The sequence below is a fragment of the Anguilla rostrata genome, chromosome 11 (assembly GCF_018555375.3).
Source record: "Anguilla rostrata isolate EN2019 chromosome 11, ASM1855537v3, whole genome shotgun sequence".
NCBI classification, from domain to species: Eukaryota; Metazoa; Chordata; class Actinopteri; order Anguilliformes; family Anguillidae; genus Anguilla; species Anguilla rostrata.
This window is the reverse complement of record NC_057943.1, coordinates 35,856,090-35,880,064: the sequence shown is the minus strand read 5'-3', so window position 1 is coordinate 35,880,064 and position 23,975 is coordinate 35,856,090. Positions and strand designations below refer to the sequence as shown.

General features: G+C 44.5%; 1 protein-coding gene across 4 annotated transcripts; it reads right to left on the bottom strand.

Moving 5' to 3' along the window:
• araf (A-Raf proto-oncogene, serine/threonine kinase) lies at positions 1-23,975 on the bottom strand. 4 transcript variants are annotated; one of them, XM_064299655.1, is made up of 16 exons: positions 23,862-23,973; positions 17,248-17,443; positions 15,478-15,581; positions 13,553-13,655; positions 12,892-13,046; positions 11,734-11,838; positions 10,963-11,107; positions 10,014-10,041; positions 9,478-9,605; positions 8,615-8,817; positions 7,582-7,758; positions 7,123-7,169; positions 6,428-6,546; positions 5,757-5,888; positions 4,476-4,610; positions 1-2,057 (listed from the first exon to the last, which is right to left on the bottom strand). In XM_064299655.1, exons 2-16 carry the CDS (start codon positions 17,404-17,406, stop codon positions 1,917-1,919), a joined length of 1,881 nt encoding a protein of 626 aa, XP_064155725.1. In that variant the 5' UTR covers positions 17,407-17,443; positions 23,862-23,973; the 3' UTR covers positions 1-1,916. The 4 variants fall into 4 exon arrangements, with proteins under 4 accessions (XP_064155725.1, XP_064155726.1, XP_064155727.1 ...); XM_064299656.1 differs by lacking the exon at positions 23,862-23,973 and adding an exon at positions 20,949-21,036; XM_064299657.1 differs by lacking the exon at positions 23,862-23,973 and adding an exon at positions 20,654-20,759.

Genomic DNA, 23,975 nt, shown 5'->3' with positions numbered 1-23,975 from the left:
TGTGGTCTCAGTATTCCAGCATTTTATTGTAAGAACAAAACCCTGCATTATATATTACAAGACTAAAAAAACTAAAATTTATTTTAAAATAATTTTGTTTTTTTTTAAACCATCACACAAAAATAGAAACAAATTTTTGTACATGTCTTTAAAAAAGGTAACTGTACACAACAGATTATTAATTGCAAACACCCCCCAGATACCTGACACCACAGTGTGTAATCCTTTGTGTACAAAATGGAAATTTACATTATCTATCATGTTTAATTTCACTGTCTTGGTCAGGTTCTAACCTGTTAAGTAGCCAGAGAATTGGAAAATTGGAAGATATGACTCTCATGGATGATGTATTAATTCACCAAATGGCATGAAATCCTGCAGACTTTTCCAGGTAAGGTCCAGGTAAAAGAATCACTGTCAGCACCAAGTAAAAAAAAATCCACTACAAAACCATTTCGGCCCCGGACAAAATGCCTCCACAGTAAATTTCATGGGCGATTTCACCTTTTCATTTCATTTTAAGTAATCCACGTAGAATGTAATGTGACACCAAACAAATGAAAAAGCCTGCATTTTGGTTTGTGCCGAGAACCGATGCAGTGAAGACATGCAACAGTGAGAGGTACAGCAATTTCAGCAGAGTCCTCTAGTATGTGATGAAGTATGCTGATTTCTGTGGGCCGCGTGTGGAAATGTGATGAGACGGTTACGGTTGGGTTCCTGTGCCGTGTGGTCAGTGTGACGTGTTTCAGTCACGTGTTTCAGTGAGAGGTTCCCAGTGTTGGGCTCCACCTCACCGAAAGTCTGCCGGCCGTGGTATGGGACGTACATGCTCCAAAAATAAGCAAATCCGACGTGCATCAGGATAAGTGACAGAACACCACATCCGTTCTACAACTGTCCGTGAAAAATATGCCCATTCAGCACTTTCTCATGGGAGACGGACATTTTGCGACTGGTCCCAGGTAGTGGTTAAGTCTGAGAGCTGGGGACTCATGATTCATAACAAGAAACATAGCAGACAGTTTGCAGAGTCATGCCAGTATCATCAATAAATAAAGGGAATCAGTCTCTAATTACCACCCTACTGCTATGGAAAGGCCCTATTACCTAAAACAAATTAACTTAATCTGGTAATGATATAATTGGAATAAGAAAATCTAGAAAAGGGGTACCCAGCCCCTTTACAAAGCTACTTTTTTCTACATTTAAAATGATATATATTCCTGAACCAACACAAAAAAAAGTCAGCCGTTTCATAACCCTTGACTGACGGGTCTTTGATCGTTAAAATGAGAATAGTGAAGCAGAGCGCTGCAGTTCAAACCAACCGTGAGCCCGAAGTGACTGCGTAACGCTACACGCAGCACGTTAGCATGCGCAACCATGAGCCCACAGTGACTGTGTAACGCCACACACAGCACGTTAGCATGCACGATCGTGAGCCCGATGTGACTGCATAATGCAGCACGTTAGCATGCGCGACCGTGAACCCGATGTGACTGTAATGCAGCACGTTAGCGTGCGTGACCATGGCACAACAGTCACTGCGTTCCATCATTTCATGTTGTTCCCAACACAAGCTGCTGGACAGAGGGTTCATACCCAACATCGACCTGCTTTCTCTTTCCCTCAGAAAGCATTCTAAAGCCAAATCAGAATCACACTACAGCTTTTTTCAAATCAACATTCTTTTCTGTGATGTTAATCAGCAGTCTGATAGTAGAGATTTACATGAAGGTGGCGATTGACATCATTGTGGTTGAAGGAGCATCAGAATCGTTGGACGAATTGAGGGGCGGGGGGTCCCAGGCCGGGGGTGGGAGGGGTGAGCAGAGGCCGGTGGGCCCCAGGGTGAGCAGCGGCCGGTGGGCCCCAGGGAGATCAGCGGCCGGGGTGGGGGGGTGGGGTGGGGTTCACAGTGGCAGTAGCTGAGTGGTGTGCAAGAGGAAGGGGTTGAGGTCCTCCACGTGCACAGCCCTGTGCAGTGCAGGCTCTGAGGCGCTCCTCTCGATTTTGGGCAGGAGGTCCTGAACCTGCTCAATGCCCACCAGAATCTGGAGAGGAAAAGCAGCACGTCTCAGCACTTTCACAGCTTTCAAATGGCAAATACCTGTGACTCACCTACAGTGCCACAGTGGACTGAAACCTCTACATTTAACCTCTACATTTACATTACCACAGAACCAGGTACTGAACAGGAGTGGATATGACCACAGACCCAGGTACTGAACAGGAGTGGATATGACCACAGACCCAGGTTAATGAACAGGAGTGGATATGAACACAGACCGCTGGCTGTTTCTCTCTCTCCCCTCTACAGGCAAAAGGCAATTAAGCCTTAGGCAATAAAAATCCTTGCTGAGGCCCTTATCTGCACATACAAATCTAGGCTATCATGGCATCTCCTATCCTGGAGAGTTTAACTACCTCAGAAGAGACACCAGAACACAAAGCCATTTATGGGGTCAGGGCGTGGTCACAGAATACCATAAGGATCATGGTTTCCTTTTTTATTTTAAATTCAAACACCAATCTGTGACTTGCAACTGAAATGATCAGTTGAAAGTCTTAATGTCTGTGTAACTGGTTGTTGAGGCCTGCCAGATTGGAATTCACATTTTTGGAGGCAGCCCCTGTTTCAAGCGGAGTGGTACGACTGGCTTTGTCACATGGATAATATTTTGGTGTTACTTAGAGATTACAATACTTGCTGTACTTAAAGGCAGACTATGCAGGATTTTTACCATGAAAATATGAAATAACCATGATAAAGTATATCGATGATACACTCTCACACTGTCTTTATGCACTTTTGCCAAATTCATGCACCTTTACCTGTATTTGTTATTCTAAAATGTGATTGGGACGTTTCTGGGTGTGGTGCTCTTTTGTGTGTGGGGAGGGGTGGGCATGGCTACAGAGCCTGTGGTTTCGGATCAGATCAATGGAGTGTTTGCTGCTAGCTAACTAACTAGCTAGCCACTGCAGTGGCCCAGATACAACAAAGCAAAAGGACAAGCCGACAGGGCTCGATCAAGAACTAAACTTTGGAATTATTTTTCCTCTGGGGCATCAGCTTAACTTTGCCAATTTGGATGAAAAGCTTGCTTTCTGTTGCACCAGTAAATAACCTTATCTCTAGCTATCCACCTAGGGTTGCCACACATCCGGTTTTTGAACGGAACGTCTAGTTTTGAAAATGTTCAATTGTACATGTCCAGCTCATGGTCCTGAGTAATTGATGGGAGACACTTACCGGTAGTTCCTAATTAATTTGTGTGTCAGTGACTTAGTCGGGTGGCCTACTTGGGGTAAGTGGGCAGGGTTTGAGATGGAGAAGACTTCTTTGATGGTAAACAGGACCACAGCAAAGCTAAAAAATCCCGCATAGTATGGCTTTACAATTATTACCTACAACCATCACCTATGTTGCTAAAAGCAGAAGTAAAATGGAGCGGAGCCGAATTACCTCTAACATATTGTTTGGTCTCATTAGAAAGAGGCCAAAACCATAAATCTTTTGATTCTGATATCATGTTGCCCTGTTTCTAGCAACATGAGTCACTATATTTGTCAGCTTTTAGGAAAGCCAAGCCTTGTCTGACCCCCCTCCTTCCACAGTTTAACTTGGTATCTCCCAGTCAGGCCAAGCATCCTCCCATGCTCATTCATCAATTAGGCCAGGAAGAGAGGGAGTGTCCCTCCCCCTCTTTCAACTACATAAAATGTGGGCCTGTTTTTACGTTTATTATGCTGCCATCCGAGTCCTGCGTCTGGGTCTGGGGGTTACGGTACCTGGTCTTCCAAGGGTCTTATAGCTCATCTGGCATTTTACATTATATCCCTGGTCTTTTTGGAATATTCTGCTGTCTGTTAGTTTCTGAACTGTGGTCTTGGTTTTCTTGGAATTACCTTTGGCGAGACAAAGCTATGGTCTGGGGTCTTCTTTCATTCCTTTTGTGAATGTAACTGGTTTGCATCTGCACATTTGTTGTTATAGATAGTTGAACTTTCATCTCTACATTGACGTTGAATACCTGTTGTAACTTGGTAAATTTATTCATTTCAATATGGTTGTGAGTTGTGCATTTTTATAAAAGTTGATCCAACAAGTTGCTCTGCCTATCAAGGAATTTGGTTAATTAATTGATAATTGATTTTTGATAAGTGGTGAGTTTTAACTGTCGATGTCACTTGTGTTCTGTATTCAGAGTGCAGAACATTAAGACTACTGGATTTTCTCAGTTGAGGTTCTTAAAGGCAAAAGAATACTCCAACAAAGTCTTTTTAATTGATACCTTCCGTCATATTGACAATACAACTTTAATTTAAAATACATCTCTCGACGGTGTGAAATATGATGGAAGGGGTTCATTCAGATGACTTGAATGAATGACAGCTGCAAAGACGTACAAGTTCCAGAGACCGACAAATAAGCTGACAGAGAGGACCTCAGGTGAGAGCACTCTTACCTGTGGAAATAGGGGCCTTTCGTCTCGTTTAAACTTCAGACAGTCTACGATGAGTCTCTTCATGGCTTTGGGAGAGTTATTGTACAGCTTACTGAGGTCAGGTGACAAATAGCCCCGCCCTACCATGAAGAGTATCTGTGAAAAGAATGACCCGTTATTTACTTACGGGAAATAGAACATCCAGAACTCTAGGGGACACAAATCAAAATCACAAGTACAGCAGTTCAATGGAGGACCTGGTTAATACCGTAGAAACAGTGTAGAAACCCTGTAGAAACCTATTTCTAGCTAAACATGTGAATGAGGATCCTTTGCATGATTCCCAGAACAAGTAGGTGCCAGTGAAGTCAGCATCCCTGTACCCTGGCTGAAGAAGCCTTTCTCATCCAGAATAATCATCCAGCCTCGCTGCCCCCCTTCTTCTCCAAAACCCTGGAACGTGGAGCATCCAATCATCTCTCTCACTTCCTCTCACAGAATAACCATCTGCACCCCTTCCTGTCCGGGTTCAGGGCTGGTCTCTGCACTGAAACTGTCCTCCTCTCTGCACTGAAACTGCCCCCTCACTGTGCACTGAGACTGCCCTCCTGTCTGCACTGAGACTGCCCTCCTCTCAGTATTGAAACTGCCCCCTCACTCCGCACTGAGACTGCCCTCCTCTCTGCACTGAGACGGTCCTCCTCTTTGCACTGAGACTGGCCTCCTCTCTCCACCGAGAAGGTCCTCCTGTCTGCACTGAGACTGCCATCCTCTCTGCATCGAGACTGCCCACTTGTTCATCGCTGAAGCACCTACTGGACTTTTATGCAGCAGTCAACATGGTAGCCCATCGCAGACTATCCTCCGTTCCGTCCTGGAGTCAGGACTCATAGCAGGTTTAAACCCCACTGGCTGCCTGCTGCAGCTCACAGCAGGTTTAAACCCCACTGGCTGCCTGCTGCAGCTCATAGCAGGTTTAAACCCCACCGGCTGCCTGCTGCAGCTCATAGCAGGTTTAAACCCCACTGGCTGCCTGCTGCAGCTCATAGCAGGTTTAAACCCCACTGGCTGCCTGCTGCAGCTCATAGCAGGTTTAAACCCCACTGGCTGCCTGCTGCAGCTCATAGCAGGTTTAAACCCCACCGGCTGCCTGCTGCAGCTCATAGCAGGTTTAAACCCCACTGGCTGCCTGCTCCAGCTCAAACCCTTGGTGCTAGCCTGCAGGGCAGTGAATGACGCGGCTCCATCACACCTGAACCTGCACCGTAGCCACAATCAGCAGCTGAAGGCAGGATGGCTCACCTGATCCCGGTTGTTTATGTTAGAGTAAGGCAGCGTGCCGGACATCAGCTCGAACAGCACCACCCCGTACCCGTACACGTCCGACTGGAAGGTGTAGGGGTTACTGTCCTGCATGCGGATCACTTCTGGAGCCTGCAGGAACAGCACACAGCATACGTTTACATTGGACAGCCCTGCTAAGCAACACAAGACACTAATACCCACCTCCTGCGGTCTGTCATTCGGGGGTAAAGCCTCTGTGCTGTGCTGTGTCAGTGCTGACTGAATCCCAGTGGTGTGTCAGTGCTGACTGTATCCAAGTGGTGTGTCAGTGCTGACTGAATGCCAGTGCTGTGTCAGTGCTGACTGAAACCCAGTCGTAAGTCAGTGCTGACTGTATCCCAGTGGTGTGTCAGTGATGATAGAAACCCAGTGGTGTCAGTGCTGACTATCACAGTGGTGTGTCAGTGGTGATGGAAACCCAGTGGTGTGTCAGTGCTGACTGAATCCCAGTGGTGTGTTAGTGCTGACTGTATCCCAGCGCTGTGTCAGTGCTGACTGAATCCCAGCGCTGTGTCAGTGCTGAATGAATCCCAGCGCTGTGTCAGTGCTGACTGAATCTCAGTGGTGTGTCAGTGCTGTGCTTATTTGGGCCCGTGTGAATCCGACACCGTGACCTTTACAGGCCTTACCATCCACAGGATGGAGCCACTAGGCTGCTCCACCTGCTGGGACCCGCTCCAGCGGGACTTCACTGTGGCCAGGCCGAAGTCCCCGATCTTCACTGTCCAGCCCTCGTGGAGGAAGATGTCTGAGCTCAGAGTTCAGGAGCAGAGCGGAGATGAGAGCAGCCGGCCACAGCCATCCCGTCCCACACTATACACGTCTGGACACATCGAACCAAAAACTGACCACCTTACAGAAGAGCGGGTGGGTGGATTCTACAGGACGGGAAACCACAGTAACGCATATTTTAAATATTATAAATCCTCTAACCTGTACTAATACATAAAATTAAGACCTAGTACACATTATAGAGAAAAGTTTCAAATCAGACATTATGGGGCAGGCTCAGATGTACTCTGCAGGGACCAGCGGGCCAGTGTATGATGCCAAAATGGCTAATGCTTGTTCGCTCAAGGTTCTACTACAAAGCCTTGCTGCTGAAGAAGTCCCTTACCTCCCCTCTGAACGACACACAGTGACTAGAGGCTTAGTTAGGTCCTACTATGTAAAAGCATGGAACTGAAAGAGGGTGTACGTGCTTCCTCTCACACTTCACTGTATCCGCATGTTGAGCTCTTACCACCTCAAATGTAACAGATTACTTTATCAGCAAGTGATCAGAGATGAAAGGGGCATCTACGATGGGGGTAAACAAGGATACTGTTGGATTTCAGGTCCCTGTGTATGATATTCTTAGCATGAAGATAGCTGCAAAAGGAAGAAAAAAAAGTGGTGCTTTATGCAGTGCAGGATCTCTACAGGAAGTGGACATGTGGGGTTGTATGCGTGTATGACCTCTACAGGAAGAGGATGTGTGGTGTTGTATAAGTGTATGATCTCTACAGGAAGTAGATGTGTTTGTTGTTGTATGCATGTATGATCTCTACAGGAAGTGGACATGTGGGGTTGTATGCATGTATGATCTCTACAGGAAGTGGACATGTGGGGTTGTATGGATGTATGATCTCGACAGGAAGTGGACATGTGGGGTTGTATGGATGTATGATCTCTACAGGAAGTGGACATGTGGGGTTGTATGCATGTATGATCTCTACAGGAAGTGGACATGTGGGGTTGTATGGATGTATGATCTCGACAGGAAGTGCGTCTCTCAGCGTACTCCATGCCCTGCGCGGTTTGTCGGGCCACTTCGATGCGCCGCATGGTGTCGAACTTGGTCTCGGTGACATGCAGGTGGCGGTACAGACTGTTGCCCTCACACCACTGAGTGATGATGGCAAAGTTGGGTTTGGTCATGAAGCCCATAAACAGCAGGATGTTCACATGACGAGTCTTCCTGCAAAGAGTCATAGAGAGTCACAGAGAGTCACGCAGAGTAAGAGTCACACAGGCACAGAGAGTCACACTGAGTCAAAAAGAGTCACAGAGAGTCACACTGAGCCACAGAGAGTCACAGATTCCATTAAATAAATACAATGATCAAATCATTTTGAGCCAATCTGGAGAGAGCAACTAGGGCTAATCCATTTTACGAGTTTATGCAAACTGCTGCCCTTGATTACCACGATCAGAGTATGTGTGCACTGGTCAGCTTTCCCATGAACAGTGATCCTTCAAAGCGCAAACATTTATACGGTTTTCACTACTCTGAAAAGTATGAATTTTGAGAGAAGGTTTGAATCTTAAGCAATCTGCCCAGTGGTGAGTACATGTTGTTTGAAGTAAAGTAAACATACTGAGATGTAGCAGTTGTCAAAGATCTGTGCTGATACCCCTTGATGGAGAGCAGTCAGATGTTAGCGTTAGGGCTGACTAAATTCATTTCCAGTCTTTTGAGGCTTTTGGGAAATGAAAACATTTCACTTAAATAATTCATAACAGAAAACTATGTTTTATTTACCCCAAATATTTGCCACAACTGTATCCTTACACAATAATGTTCTGCTGTGGTCCAGTAGAGATTAACTGGCACTGGTGTCTACAGCTGTTTAGGAAACCAAGCCACAATAGCTGACTGGAACAAACACCCCCCATGACCCCCCCCCCCCCACCCCCACCAGGGCTGCGACTACACACCGCTCAGCCATTTAATCACACGTCCCATATGTAACATAAGCTCATAAGGTAAACGTATGAACTGAGGTTAATCGCTGCGCGACACAGCCCGAGCGCAATGCATGCTGGGGACTCACCGCAGGACCTGCATTTCGTTTTTGAAGGCCTGCAGCTGCTCCGGCGTGGGGTCGGTCACTTTGAGGATCTTCACCGCCACGTCCCCGTGCCACTTCCCCTTGTAGACGGTCCCGAAGGACCCGGCGCCGATGCGCTTCAGCATGGTCACCTCGTGGGACTGCACCTCCCAGTAGTAACTGGAGTCTCTGTACCCGCTGCGGTGCTGAAACAGGGAGGGGGGGGGTCCCGTGTGAGCACGCTCCGCACAGGCAAAGCCTTCCTTCTCAAACACTCACATTTTACCGCCGTCTGTCTTCGTCGTGTTTTTATTACCTCAAAATGAAGTTACTGTTTTTATAATTCTGCCTACACCGGACAAAACAGGGCTACGCGTCCACGGCAATCTGACGTTCAGGCATAGGTCTGCCTGTAGCACCTGGACATCGCCTGCCTGCCTGGCGCGTTCAGTACCAGCGCGTTCAGTAACAGCGCCTGCCTGATGCGTTCAGATGCGTTCAGTACCGGCGCCTGCCTGATGCGTTCAGATGCGTTCAGTACCGGCGCCTGCCTGATGCGTTCAGATGCGTTCAGTACCAGCGCCTGCCTGATGCGTTCAGTACCGGCGCCTGCCTGATGCGTTCAGTACCGGCGCCTGCCTGATGCGTTCAGATGCGTTCAGTAACAGCGCCTGCCTGATGCGTTCAGTACCAGCGCCTGCCTGATACGTTCAGTAACAGCGCCTGCCTGATGCGTTCAGATGCGTTCAGTACCTGCGCCTGCCTGATGCGTTACCAGCGCTACTCGCTGTAAACCCTAAAGATTTCCCAGAGGCTCTGAGCTGCGCAGATCTGCACGTCGGGCTCTGGGAGGGGATGTCGCTCACCACTTTCTTCTTGTCGTCCGATGAGGAGGGCTTGCGCTCTCGGTGTTCCGAGGGGGACTTCGGGGCCCTCCTACCTGGGGAGCCCATGGACGGGGGGCTGGTCGAGGGTTTGGGGGAGGAGTCCAGACCTACAGACAATCGGACAGACTCGTTACAGGAGGCCTCAGTCTCTGATTTAACTGCGTAAGTTTCAGAAGTGAACCATTGGATTAAAATGGAATTATACATGTACGTTTTTTTTCCCTAGCATTTTATATATTTAATTGTCATATGTAGAATGTCGACAAGGCTTTCCACGTTATACCAATATTTATAATTCTGACATTGCAGCCCTTTGCGACCATGGAAATTCATATTGCAATAATGATTAAAAAAAACGATGCATCATGCAGCCCTAACATACACTCCTTAACCTTGGGTGGAACTACACTACAGTTTTAGTACAATATATGACAGACCTCATGTGCATGATCAATGACATCAGTACATTGTTGATCTAAATCACTCATGTAACATGGAAATGACTGTCAGCTCACCAATTGTGCTGTTCATTTTTAATGCTTCCTAAAAGAGAGGAAAAAGAGAACATCAGAAACAGCGAACACATGACAAAAACAGCCATTCGGCCCAGCTAGGCTCACATGACAAAAACAGCCATTCGGCCCAGCTAGGCTCACATGACAAAAACAGCCATTCGGCCCAGCTAGGCTCACATGACAAAAACAGCCATTCGGCCCAGCTAGGCTCACATGACAAAAACAGCCATTCGGCCCAGCTAGGCTCACATGACAAAAACAGCCATTCGGCCCAGCTAGGCTCACATGACAAAAACAGCCATTCGGCCCAGCTAGGCTCACATGACAAAAACAGCCGTTCAGCCCAGCTAGGCTCACATTAGCTACAGTGCCTTCAGAATGATTCACCCACTGAATTTTTTCAAATTTTGCGTTTTTCACATTCATCTATTAAAATACTTTCCCCTTTGCCAACACAAGACATTTATGGAGAAAAAATATTTTTTATTCAAATAACAGCATTTTCCAAATATAAAACGTTAATTTGCAAGAATAATTAACCCCAAGGGTCAAGACTTTGCAAATAATGTTGGCAGCAATTACAGCTCCGAGTCTTCTTCTTGGGTGTATGTTATTTTTTCGCACACTTTGATTTTGGAAATTTTGCCAATTCCTCCATGCAAATTTTCTCCAACTCTGCCAATTTCGATAGAGAGTGTTAAGTGGAGAGCAGTTTTCAGGCCAGACCACAGATTTTCAATGGGATTCAAGTCTAGTGTTTGGTTGGGCCATTCCAGAATACTGACCTCATTTAAAACCATCATTTTTAGTTTTTGCCCAGAGCTTTGTCAAACATGCATTCGCTACCTAGCCACAGTCAAATACACATTTACACATGTACATCAACTGCTAGCTACATTAGCATATACATTAGCTAAATTCCAGTATATTGAAGGATCAAGGATCTCACCTCGATTATGCTGGTCCCTGTAGGCCCTACAGTACTGACCATGTGGACGTTGGGGGTGGAGGTGGAGCGCCCTCTCTGGAGGGAGGACCCGTCAGCCCCAGGCATAGGGAACATAAATGCAGAGGCGGGGGACAGCAGCCCCATTCTGTGGAGGGGGGCAAGGAACAGCTCACCACAGGGCACCAGTCTAACAGACAGCATCAAAACCAAGAGCAGTGGTCACCCATCACAGTCTAACACAGACAGTGCTAACCCTTTGAAGAGCAAGTTTGTGGAATGTCAGTGTTCTAGAACTCCATTGTTTTCAATTAGCAGCAGTGATTGTTGCAGCTGGTAAGAATTACAATGTTCAGTTTAAAACATTCCAATCGCATATCTGTGATCTTACACCTTAAAGGGTTAAAACCCACTGTGGAGGTCACACATCACTGAGCCTCCCAAACGGGCCCCTATAAAACCAGCTCCCACACAGGACGTTTCCTCACTTCCTGCCTGCCACGGTCAGTGTGCTCTATACTGGGCAAAGTGAATGAGTACAGATTAATGAGTGAGTGTGTACTAGTGAATGAGCGAGTGCATCCCAATGAATGAGTGAGTGTGTGCTACTGAGTGGCTAAGTGAGTGTGAGAGCTGCGTTGCTGAAACCAAAGCAAGGAAGAAAACCTCAAGAGAAATATTCTGCATCCGCACCACTGAAACACTAACACCAGGCTAACTGACAGCACCAGCACCATGCTCAAAACAGAAGTCAAAACAGACCAATGCCCTTACCCAGAGGGATCTGGGGTGAAGCTCATGTCACTCGGGGATATCGAGCTGTCAGGCAACAGAATGGAAATCTGGGGGTAATCGTCCACTACTGGATTGTGCAAACACCTGCAGACGAAAATAAAAAACTTACAAAAATTTACAGGGGTTTCAGAACTTATTCATAACCATCACAAAATGGAAAAACAAGACTTCAGAAGCTGTGGAGGACTTAATGTACAAAAATGGAATAAATAAATATGGAATTATATAAATAAATGAATTAATTTGTCAATAACTAAAATTAAAATAATTTAATAATTGGTACCTCAAGATTGTCCCTTTCGCAATAACATGATTATATTCTATTTCATAATAACGTTGTATTTCCAAATTGCTTTTTTTCATGTTATAATAACGCTTTTCCGAATGACTTATTTTGGAATGCTGTTTTAACTTCCGAATGCCCTTTTTCCATTCCATAATGAAACTTTTCAAAATGGTAAGACTTCCCGTCAATCAACACCAGCAGGGCTGGACCATTTGAAAAAAAAACAATTAAGCAATTAGGCAAACGTCTAAATAACGACCCTTTCATTTGCTATCGCTAGTTACAGCTAGCTTCTGTTTGTGTTCTGGCATGACAGCCATGAAGACACTTCATCAAGCCTGCTAGGTAGGAACTACGTATAGGAAAACCAAAGAGAAAGACCATAACTAGAGAAAAACCAAAGAGAAAGACCATGTCTACAGAAGAACCAAACAGAAAGACCATGACTAGAGAAGAACCAAACAGAAAGACTGTGACTAGAGAAAACCCAAACAGAAAGACCTCCCAGGCCCAGGCTTTGGTCACCTCATGAACATATCTGACTGTTGTGGTTTGGTCACTGTGCTCACTGTGTAAATACACTCACAATTTGAACATGGTGTAAATGCACACAGTTTGGTCACTGTGTAAACATACTGACAGTCTGGTCACAGTGTAAATATACTCAGTTTGCTGACTGTGTAAATATACTCACAGTTTGGTCACTGTGTAAATGTACTCACTGTTTGGTCACTGTGTAAATATACTCACAGTTTGGTCACTGTGTAAATGTACTCACTGTTTGGTCACTGTGTAAATATGCTAACAGTGTAAATATACTCACTGTTTGGTCACTGTGTAAATATACTCACAGTTTGGTCATGGTGTCCATATCTACACACACAGTGGGCACTTTGCTGCTACAGTGCTGGTGAAACTTGTATCCACATGTTTGGCATCGGAAGCCATGGAAGAGAAACTTGTGGCAAAAGTCACAGTAGGCCAGCTTGAAGAAAGTCTTGCGAACCTAAGATATGGGTATAGCACGTAAAACAAATTAACAACAACTTACCTTTCTCAGCACTAGCAGTATTTTGGCATTTTACTTAAGTTCTGTAAATTATGTTGAGCCCTGCATGAAGACTCCAGCATAGTTTAATGCTGCATTGCATGCTTACACTTTTAAAAATGTTCACCAGGAGGGGGCGCTGCTTTTATCCAGGTGAACGGTGAGAAACATTGCACACTACCTGCCTTCCGGGTGAATTCTGAAAAATGCACTTTGCCAGAAATTGTACTTAATTTAGAGGAGTAATACATTTGCACCATCTAGGGGCGGCTGCAAACATTGTTTACCACACCTTAAGTCTTTTACCTATCTGAGTATCAATGGATGCCATGTAATACATAGTCTCTCTAGTGCTGTGCTTAAGATGCACCTGTTTTTTACATAAATTTAACAGCAAAACTGTAAAAGCAGCCATGTTCCAGGCCGCCATGTTTTTCCAAGCAGAACCTTTTCGACGGACTCACAAAGTTGTGCATGGTCAGGGGGACGTCGTCCAGCACTTCCACAAGAAGCTCCTCGCCGACCAGCGGAGTGATGTCTGTGTTCCATTCCGTTAGCTTTTTACGCCTGAGGGAGGGAGGGAGAGAGAGAGAGAGAGTGAGGAGGAAACCACTGAAAGAACAAACTCTACTGCACAACATCCACAAGCTTTTTCTAATCATGCTTTTTTATTATTTTCACACCACAACAAACAAAAGAAAATGACTCAACATAACCATGACGTGGCTGATAGGAAATGGAGAGATGATCATTCACACCAGAACACACGACTGACCCTTAACTATTGCCTGTGCTACTTCCTGTCCCTGTGCTACTTTCTGTCCCTGCTTTACCGCTGTGAGCTATTATCTGATTATCTAAAAAAACGTTTTGAATGCACAAAAATGCCGTCACTCACACACAGCCTACAAAGCACTGTCTATCAGTCATTCATTAAAATCTAGGCCTGCCGTTAAATATTGATATAAAAATTGCACCAAGTTACAAGAAATAATACTGGCGCTCTCAGCTCACACAAATTAAACAAGCTGTATTCTATGCTACCCAATGTTTCCTAAATTGTTTCAAGCAACTTGGCCCTGCGTGGACAAGCATACAGCAATTAATGGGGCAAATGTGTGTGGATAGGTTTTTATGATTCAATATTTAATAGGCCTTTGTCTGCAGTGTTAATGATTGTATGTTTCTTGGTATAACTGTTTATAAATGTTACATGCTGCTAGGGAAATTTCCCCATGGGAATAATATGCATATATGTGAGTATGTATGTATGTACAATATGTACAGTAAGTTCCAAATCTACAAGAACTTGTAAAATGAACTTGACAAGTATAAACATATCCTTTCTGGAGGAATATCCTTTCTTTATGTATTAACCAGCAGTTTCATACATGCCTTTAAATGTCTTACGTGAGGAAATTTTTGTTATTTGACACTGTGATGTGACACTATCTATAGGGCTAGCTAACATCAATTTAGAAATGCGACATTGCAGGGTAGCTACAGTAGCCTAGTTAAGAAGTAGTTATCAGTTAACAGGCGCAGCGGTGAACGTGAACCGTTTTGACTTAAAGAAAATCAATATAGGCCAAGGTGCTGTGATGAAGTCATTATCTCGCGGCGGTTTCTATACAATCGGTAGCGATACTTGCCGGACCAAATCACAACGCAGATGCTGCTGCTTCATTTCCGAGGCGTCTGCGCTAACGTTATACACTCGGTCTATCACGCCGTAAGAAAGGCAGATAACATTAAGCTTGGTTAAAAAAATGCCGGAAGCGGAACTATGTAAAAGTGTGGGTGTATTTTATTTGGATTTCAGAAATATAAATGAGTTTCCCGCAAAAATGTTTCAGAACCAAAAGCAATAGTTTAAATGCTTTATTTTTAGTTACCCCAGCAAGCCAGTGTAATGAGTTAGAGGTTCGCTTGAGTCCAAGGGAGATTTGTCACTCGTCCAAAAAGGTCCAAACGTTAAATTACGAGGTAAATTGATGTTAGGGAAGCACAGTTTTATCCATTTTGACAGACGTACTAATTGTCCCTGCTTTACAGTTATAAGCTATTATCTGTGTCACTTCCGGTCCCCGGCTTTACAGCTGTAAGCTATTATCTGTGCCACTTCCTGTCCCTGCTTTATCACTGTAAACTGTCCCCTGCGTTTCATCCAAGTACAGCATTTCATGAACAGACACACAATAAAAACAAAAATAAAAAAAATAAAAAAAATAAAAACATCAATAAAGGTCAGTCAGAAAGGCACAGGTGTCCCAGTGACGTCGGTTTATCATCACCCTTATATTTCACAAGACAGTATGGAAGAGGCGGGATTTTTCAGTTCATGATTTCAAATTAAATGAATTTTATGAATTGAGCCGACTGAACTCACCCTTCCAGAAGACGGAAAACGGCACAGCACTCCTGGGTCAGCCCCCGCACTTTGAGCGCTTTGTCCAGGCTGTCATGAACAGTCTGCCCTGGCCGCACGTTCACCTGCACACACGAAACAATCCACTCACATCTGACACGCCAGGATAAAAACTCCTGCTCCAATACATTACGTCATTCATTGCACGATTCAGTACGGCCAGGATTTTTCTGTACGAGACAGAAATTCTTGACACAATATCACGATGACTCTCAAATACACAATTCCTTTGCAGCGCGATGGAGGACCAAATGTGAAAAAATTATATTAATTTAGGCTATCGTTGTTTCAGCAGCTTATTGTCTTTGAGATTTTATGGAGTGCTGTATGGAATAAATAAGCAACAAAATAAATATCTATTAATTATTATTTTGTACCTCTTTTATAAATTACATGATGTTTTTATTTGTACATGATTCTGCTTAAAGTATGCTGCTTATTGGCCGTTCTGAACACAGAAAGCTGGTTATTGGCAGTTCTGAGCACAGCATACTGGTTATTGGGGACTCTGACCACAGCATGCTGGTTATAGGCCTCAGAAGTCTGACGTAACGCAGAGCAAAAACCTTGCCCATGTATGGAATTCCGGTTCAAAGTGAAATTTCTCTATGGAAAAAATGAATGGATTTTCACATAACCGTCCCTGTCACAGTCTGATTTAAGTTGGCATTTAAATGGACTGCATTTATATAGCGCTTTTATCCAAAGCGCTTTACAATTGATGCATCTCATTCACCAGAGCAGTTAGGGGTTAGGTGTCTTGCTCAGGGACACTTCGACACACCCAGGGCGGGGATTGAACTAGCAACCCTCCGACTGCCAGACAACCGCTCTTACCTCCTGAGCTATGTCGCCCCCCGCATTTGAAACTTGAACGTTTTTATCCGGACATATTTCTCTCTTAAATGGCACTGGATCCGCTGAATTCTGATGTCGTTTTTCAACCGAAACAATTTTTTTTGCGGATGTTATTTACGTCATAGCTCTTGCGGTTCCCTGGCAACGCTTGTGAAGTGAAGGAGCCTAGTTATATTAAGATGTTTACAACGATATATACAACTGTAAAAAATAGAAAAATGTATAATTTATTACACTAACGGGAAACAACGGGAAGAAAACGGTTTTCGAGCGTGTATCCAAACAGCTCTGTGTGTGATGTTGTAATTGTGCGACGGGTCATCTTGGGTGGCTAACCACTTAGCCGTTAGCAATTGGCTTTCAAAAATGACACAGAATTTTTTTAGATTATAAAAAATGGTTAAAAAGCATTATTTTTTCATATACAAAAAAACGTCCAAATGTCATAATTTATTTCAAAGGAATTTGGAAATCGGCATTCATTTGTCTCATAGGGACAATAATGGGGACATGTGTCTATTTTTTGAACCGGAAGTCTCAAAAATGCTAACGAGCTTGAAGGGAATGACGACACAAATTCTGCGGCCTATTGGGGACTCTTGCCCCAGCATGCTGGTTATGGGGGACTCTTTCCCCAGCATGCTGGTTATTGGGGACTCTTACCACAGCATGCTGGTTATGGGGGACTCTTACCCCAGCATGCTGGTTAATGGGGACTCCTGACCCAGCATGCTGGTTAAGGGGGACTCTTACCACAGCATGCTGGTTATTGGGGACTCTTACCACAGCATGCTGGTTATTGGGGACTCTTACCACAGCATGCTGGTTAAGGGGGACTCTTACCACAGCATGCTGGTTAAGGGGGACTCTTACCACAGTACGCTGCTTATTGGGGAGGTAGACCCGGATAGTACCGCCTCCACGGGGTGTGTCCTCAGGGCTGGTCTCCCCGGAGGAGGAGCAGGAAGAGGAGGACATGGTGAGAGGCAAGCGGGATGCTGTTCCGTCAGAGGAGCGGCAGGACAGCGTCATTCACTTTGGGCCTGCAGAAAGAGGCCTCACCTGAAACCTACAGCACAGACACACACATCAGCGTCAGTACCCGCACACATCAGCGTCAGTACCCACACACATCAGCATCAGTACCGACGCACATCAGCGTGAGTACCCGCACACATCAGCATCAGTACCGACACACATCAGTGTGAGTACCCGCACACATCAGCGTCAGTACCGACACACATCAGCGTGAGTACTGACACACATGAGTGTCACTACCTGCACACATCAGCATCAATACCCGCACAAATATCAGCATCAGTACCCGCACACATCAGCGTCAGTACTGACACACATCAGCGTCAGCACCCACACGGGGCTCTGTGGAAAGGGCACCACTCAACGTGTGAGATTTATAACGGCCTACGCACAGTCAGGGAAAACCGCACTTCTGTTTGTCCAAACCAGGGATTTCCAGACATAGAAAGTGGAACTGAACTAATAGTGAAATGCGTTAAAATAAGATCAAGAAAAAAATTATAGGAGAACTTAAACAGTTGAACAGTTGACTTTTTTTTGTCTTGCATGGACTTTACACCATAATAAGTATAGATAAATAAAGAAATAAAACAGAGTAAGTACAATATAACATAACATAATGACGAGAACAGGCCATTCAGCCCAACAATACGTGCCATTTTCCCAACTAAAATAGTCCTCCAATTACCTACAGACTAGATAGTATCTAACACTGTATCAAGCCTGGTCTTGAAAATCCCCAGTTTCTGCCTCGACAATGTGGCCTGGCAGGCTATTCCACACACAGACTACTTTCTGTGTGAAATAATTCTTCCTAATGTCTGTATGGAATTTTCCTTTTGCTCATTTCCGTTTGTGCCCTCGTCCTTCTAACAGAACCTGAAGAATCTCGTTGTTCACTTTGTTGATCCCCTTTATGAATTTAAAAGCCTCAATCGAATCACCCCTGAGTGATAAACATGGAGTAAGGAAGTAATGCCATTAAAACAGAACATAAGGTTATAAAGCAAGTTCAAAATGCTTTGTTAAACATGACTAAAGACAATTCAGTCACATTCCCGTTATGGCCAATTATTTCAAATGCCCTATTTTAAAATGTGTGGCAGGGAGGGACAGCGAGTAGGACTGCAGATGAGGATCTAAGGAAAGGTGGTGACGTGTGCATTCATGACATCAGCATGCACCGTAGGGCTAGTCCGAGCCTCAGATTTTAAAATCAATTCTAAAAGACAGTGGAAGCCAGTGTGGGGAAGCTTTTAAAAAAAGCATTTGTACGTGGTTGGATAGAACGTACCCTATAGACACTACATGGTAAAGGAGAACAGAGAGAGACGTTTGGAGGCCAAGGCTTAATTTCACTGATTAGAGGTAAAAGGTGGGGTGGGGGGATGTTTGCACTGGTGACAACATGCATTTTTAAAAATTCACTGGGGTAATTAGAGCACAGTGTCTACAGTAGTCTGAGCCTCATTCCCAATCAACGGCGACACCAGCTCTTCAGTGAGCACACTGCTCGGGGGAAAGATGGGAAAAATTAAGAAACGATGGTAAATCCAGGTCCTCGCACAACCGTGCGTACGCTCCATGTACCAGGTGCTGAAGCACAAATGACTCCCTCCCAGCGCTGGATGTTAAGCTCTTAAGCCTTGCTTTCATTAGCAGGACTGCTGCTACAGCGAGCATCGCACTACTGCCTCCACTTTCATCCATTTTCCCTACACTGACCTTGACATCTGTTAGATGAGTATTGCAAACAAGTGACTGTGAACGAGGAAGTGGACAGAGCTGTTGCTACCGTAACCGTAAGCAACAGCTCATCGCTTTGATGCGAATGGGTCAGCTTCAGAATGCTGCAAATCAGTCGAGTTTGGTGAAGAGACGCGGGGTACTCACTCACTGTGTCACGGATCTTACGTCTGAACTCGCCTTTGAATGGCGTGGAATGCAAAACGGTCTTCAGGGAAAAAGAACACTGAATTTGGAACGCAAACGCGTTCAGTCGTCCACCGCCTTCCAGCGAACACCATAACCAGATGAGACAACCAAGCTATCAACAGCAACAACAAACTCCTGGAACAATCTCGTGCACAAAATAACAACTGGAGCTGCAGATTATCCTCTTGAAAATCTATAATTCTGTGCTACAGTAAAGTGAATTTTTGTTGCTCACGTGCGTTTTCATTTAGAAAAATATCTGCATTGTGGTAAACTACATACGGCGGACGAGGGGTCGGGAATTAGTGGCCGTCACTTACAGAAATAAAAAACTAAATGCAAAAAAATTATTTTGGGTGGGGGGAAATCTATTTGGGAGGGCCGCCTATATAAATTCCCAATGTATGGGAAACACTGCTAAAGTTAAACGCAACCTCTGACAGCTACATTTCCAGAAGCGTGACCCTCATCAGACCCCCCCAAAGGAAAACAGACTGTTTACTGGCTCAGCATCCTACTGGATCGGCATCATGTAAACCTTAGGTCCTCCATAATACAGTGTAATCATGTTTGGCATTGATGGAAAGCTAATGTCACGGGGAACAAGTTGGTGTCTTTGCTGGTGGGGTGCTGACTAAAGACGTCCATGGGTCAGGTCAATACGGTGTGGTGTGCTTACAGAGACAGCACGATTAGGGTTGCTGATGTACTGTTTTGTCATGATTGTGTGTTCACTTGATGACTTGGGCGTTTTTCTTTAAACTTTGGGTATATAAGGGGGAAAGTGCAATGGCTAGGGGAGACCTGTCAGCACAGCCTCCAATGCATTATATGCGTATTAGCCATTCAACTACGCACATATTTCGCACCATCGTATACTGTATATGTTTGAAAACACTGTACACATAACTACATTCATTTTAAAACCGGCATTCCACTTTGACTCTAACCACTGCAGTCCCAGCAGTTTTCAGGTCTTAACACAAACATAGAACACAAGATTTCTGTACCCCGTAGTCGACCGTACACTAGTGTCACAGCAGGACACATAATTGCATTTACGCAGGCTTCACAAGCCAGATGGACGTCCGCGTCTACCAAGGTAGACAGCGATCCCTATAGAGCCACACTACTGGCGGACAGCAGCCTCGTCCGTCTATGCACAACTGGTAGAACGGAGGAAAGGTTAAAACATTATTTTGGAGTCAGATAACCGAGATAACACGAAATGAATCCCATTCCAGTAACACTGGGTAAGACTACATGCTTCCCTTCACCACCCAGACACTTCCGCTGTTTAATGTACCTGAGGGGCTTATCACAATGACACCCGAGTAAGAGCTTCGGGTTCAGCGACCCTCAAGATCCTTGTGGCGTCGGGCAATGCTAGACAGCTGACTGTCTGGGGAGAACTATCAAAAAAATTAAGAAACAGATTCGGAGAAGAATACTTCTGTTTTAGAAAACCTACTGTCAGAGAAAAGCAGCGATGAAGAATCTGAAACTGATGATGGTCAGGCTTGCCAGAACATATCGGATGCACTTATTGTACGTCACTTTGGGTAAAAGCATCTGCCAAATAAATGTAATGTAATGTATACCTGCTAAGTCGACTCCTTCTAAGCACCTTTTTTTCCATATAGCCAAGAAAACAGCAGGTTTGTCCCCACAGCATTGCAGTGCAAAGCTCTTGAAATAAATAAAAAATGAGTGAAACAGCAATCAACATAGGAATCACTACTAATACGAGTTAAAACAATTCACTTTGCATGTTTTGAAAAGATAATGTTGAAATGGATGAAATGCCATTTTTCCCACGGCGCACAGGAACTGGCGCCATGGGCTACGCATGGCAAATTATGGTCACTCACTCACGCACTCACGACCTTTGAGGGACATTTGTGGGACGCATGTGCTTCGTTTAGTAGGATGCATGCGCAGGTGGTGCCAGCTAAAATGTGTCTGCGGAAGTGAGTTGCACCGTGGGTCTGGACAGTTCCGTGCTTGTTTATTTGTTCAGTGGGATATTGTCAGCATGCCTTTAGGCCAAATAAAAACAAACAAGGACAAAATAGTGAGCAGAGATCACCTTAGCAAGCTTGCGAGGATAAAACAGCAATAGAGATCAGAGGTGAATTAACATACATGCGCCTGCTACAGGATGTGACATCACACCTGGTGAAGCAAAAGAGCGGAAACGTGGGCGGGGCCAAGGGGTCCAGAAGCGTTTCTCGATGCAGATGCTTTTAAAAAAAGGATAACAAAACCTCAAGCTTCATGTGCTTGCCCATTTGAGTGCTCCCATACCAAGCAGATTTTTGTTTTTCCAATACATGAAAGTATATTTGTCTTAAAAGAAAATCTATTTGCATTATATCCATTAGGAGACATATACAAACGTCATAAAACAGCAACAGAGAATCCCTGGAGCCTGGGGATCATTAACAAATTGATGTTATGGCCCCCGGTTACATAGATTTCAGCTTCGTTTAGGTTAGGAGATATCACGCTTTTTGATAGTTTGACATTTCACAGTACAATACTACAGTAACCATGAGCCTCAGCGCCTGTCACGACAGTGATAGTGCGGGCCAGAGCCTACGGAGCAGAAAGATGGGCGGAGCTGAGGTTTCTGGAATGCCTTGACAACTGGACTAACCTAACTTGAACTTCACAAAATGGTGAACCTGCAGAAAATGGATATCTGTGATTCCTAATGCAATGGTCTTCAGGACAGGCCTTCCAAAATTAAGTTACGTACGCTTGCATTTTTTTTTCAATTTACCCAAAAATTTCCAGCACTATTGCACATTTTTTGAGGTGATTTATAAATCAGAAGAGTTTCATGCCCAACTAACGGCTGTAAAATGCCCAAACAGCACTTCATGTTAGACTGTCAATGTAAGAAGTTAATGGAGTTTCTGCTTCCAGAAGCTAAGCCCCTCAAAAATAACCCCGCCCACATAACTACATGAGCATGTGACTAGTTTCATTAGCTTGGGACCACCAAGCTTTCAGGTTAGGGTGGTGCATGTAGGCCCTTGTTGTGCATTAAGGGCAGAAGCAGCAGACTCATCCCTGTTACTCCAATCACTTCTTTTAATATCACTTCTTTTAATATTAATTCTCCGTATTCCTCTGTCTCCTACAAAAACATGAATTCTAAACAAAACAGGGCATTAAAAAACAGACCCTCTACTACTTTCATATATGTATATGTATGTATATATGTGTGTGTTTGTGTGTGTGTGTGTGTGCGTGTGTGTAGCTACTTCAGACCACTCAAGCCTAATTTACATGCAAGACAGAGGTCGAGGGGAAGTTTACTTCGGCTGTCAGTAGCTAGGGAAACAAGCAACTTATCCGTTACCGTTCGGTTGTTCCCCAATAAGCTATAACTAATTTATATCTAAATCCGCGAAGAAAACCATTATATTTCTCTAGCATAATAGATGCTGTGCCAATTATTGTGGTAAATTCGGTGACTGTAAAGCATCTTAAGTTAGCCACCTGGCTACCTGTTCTTCATTTCAGAACTACAACCATGGAATAGATAGCAAGCTAATTGCAACTTTTTTGTCATTCTCAATAAGCGTTAGCATCAACACACTTTTAAAAGTTATTCCCTCAAAATATAACATGTAGAGCATAGCTGGCGAGTAAACAAGTTATCTAATGTAGGTTAGTAATGTCGTTTTTTAGCTCACTAGCTAGAAACCATTTTCTACAGATTCTGTGAATTTGAGCTCAGCTGAGCAGGTTAGGGAATTAGCATAGCTAGCTAAATGCTAGCTGTATCAGCTAACGCTATTAAACACAACGAAATGCTGGCTCCCACAAACTAAAGTGCTTCCTGGCAATCCCGGCTACGTGGAGGAGCGTTAGATCTGGCGCAAATCCACATAAAACGCGAGCTAAAGATCAGAACACGTCATTTTACCAACCATCAACATTTGTTGGATCCTTGAGTTTTGCGAGCGCTATGATGGGCTAACAGGGTATAGAAATAGCGCTAGCTAGTGAACGTGCTGGTAGTACTACAGCGGCCCTTGGATCTCAACACCGTGTAAAACGTACCCTTGTCCTCGGTACCGTGAGTTAGGCAGCAACTACTAGCTAACTAACTAAATAGCACATTAACGACAACTAAAGCAGTTACAGTAAAACAGAAACAGCTGTAAGATGTGGCACAGCAGCTAAAGTTGCGAGACATAGCGTTAGCTGCCTGTTAGCAGGTAGCGTTAGTGCGCTATGCTAAGGTAGCGTTTTCACGGAAAGGGATTAAAGCAGTTAGCTAACGCTAGCTCACGTTTGCGCTCTTCAGATTAGCTAGCTAGTTAGCTAGCTACCAATAAACCTGCCAGTGGGCCTAAAAACCAGGGCTTTCTATATATACAACGGCAAGGAAATAAATGTCCAAATTGGTCAGCAAAGATGCCAAGGTATCGGCAATAAAAGAATTCTTTAAAATGTCACACAGTCATAGGAATGTTTTCCTCAATGTGAGCGCCTACCTGAGGAGGACATCTTGAGTTCTCTCAATCTGAACAGCTAGACAAGACCTAACACCTCTATCCCGCATCCTGATTGGTGCTACGCCATGGAGGGTTCTTCTGACTGGTGCGATC

Excerpts from the sequence above, each read along its gene's own strand:
- araf (XM_064299655.1), bottom strand. The coding sequence starts at position 17,406 with ATGACGCTGTCCTGCCGCTCCTCTGACGGAACAGCATCCCGCTTGCCT. Across the intron at positions 6,547-7,122 it reads CAGGGACCTGAAATCCAACA|ACATCTTCCTCCACGAGGGC; the intron begins GTATCCTTGTTT and ends CTCTGAGCTCAG. Across the intron at positions 2,058-4,475 it reads AAAGGCCCCTATTTCCACAG|ATTCTGGTGGGCATTGAGCA; the intron begins GTAAGAGTGCTC and ends TTTCCTCTCCAG.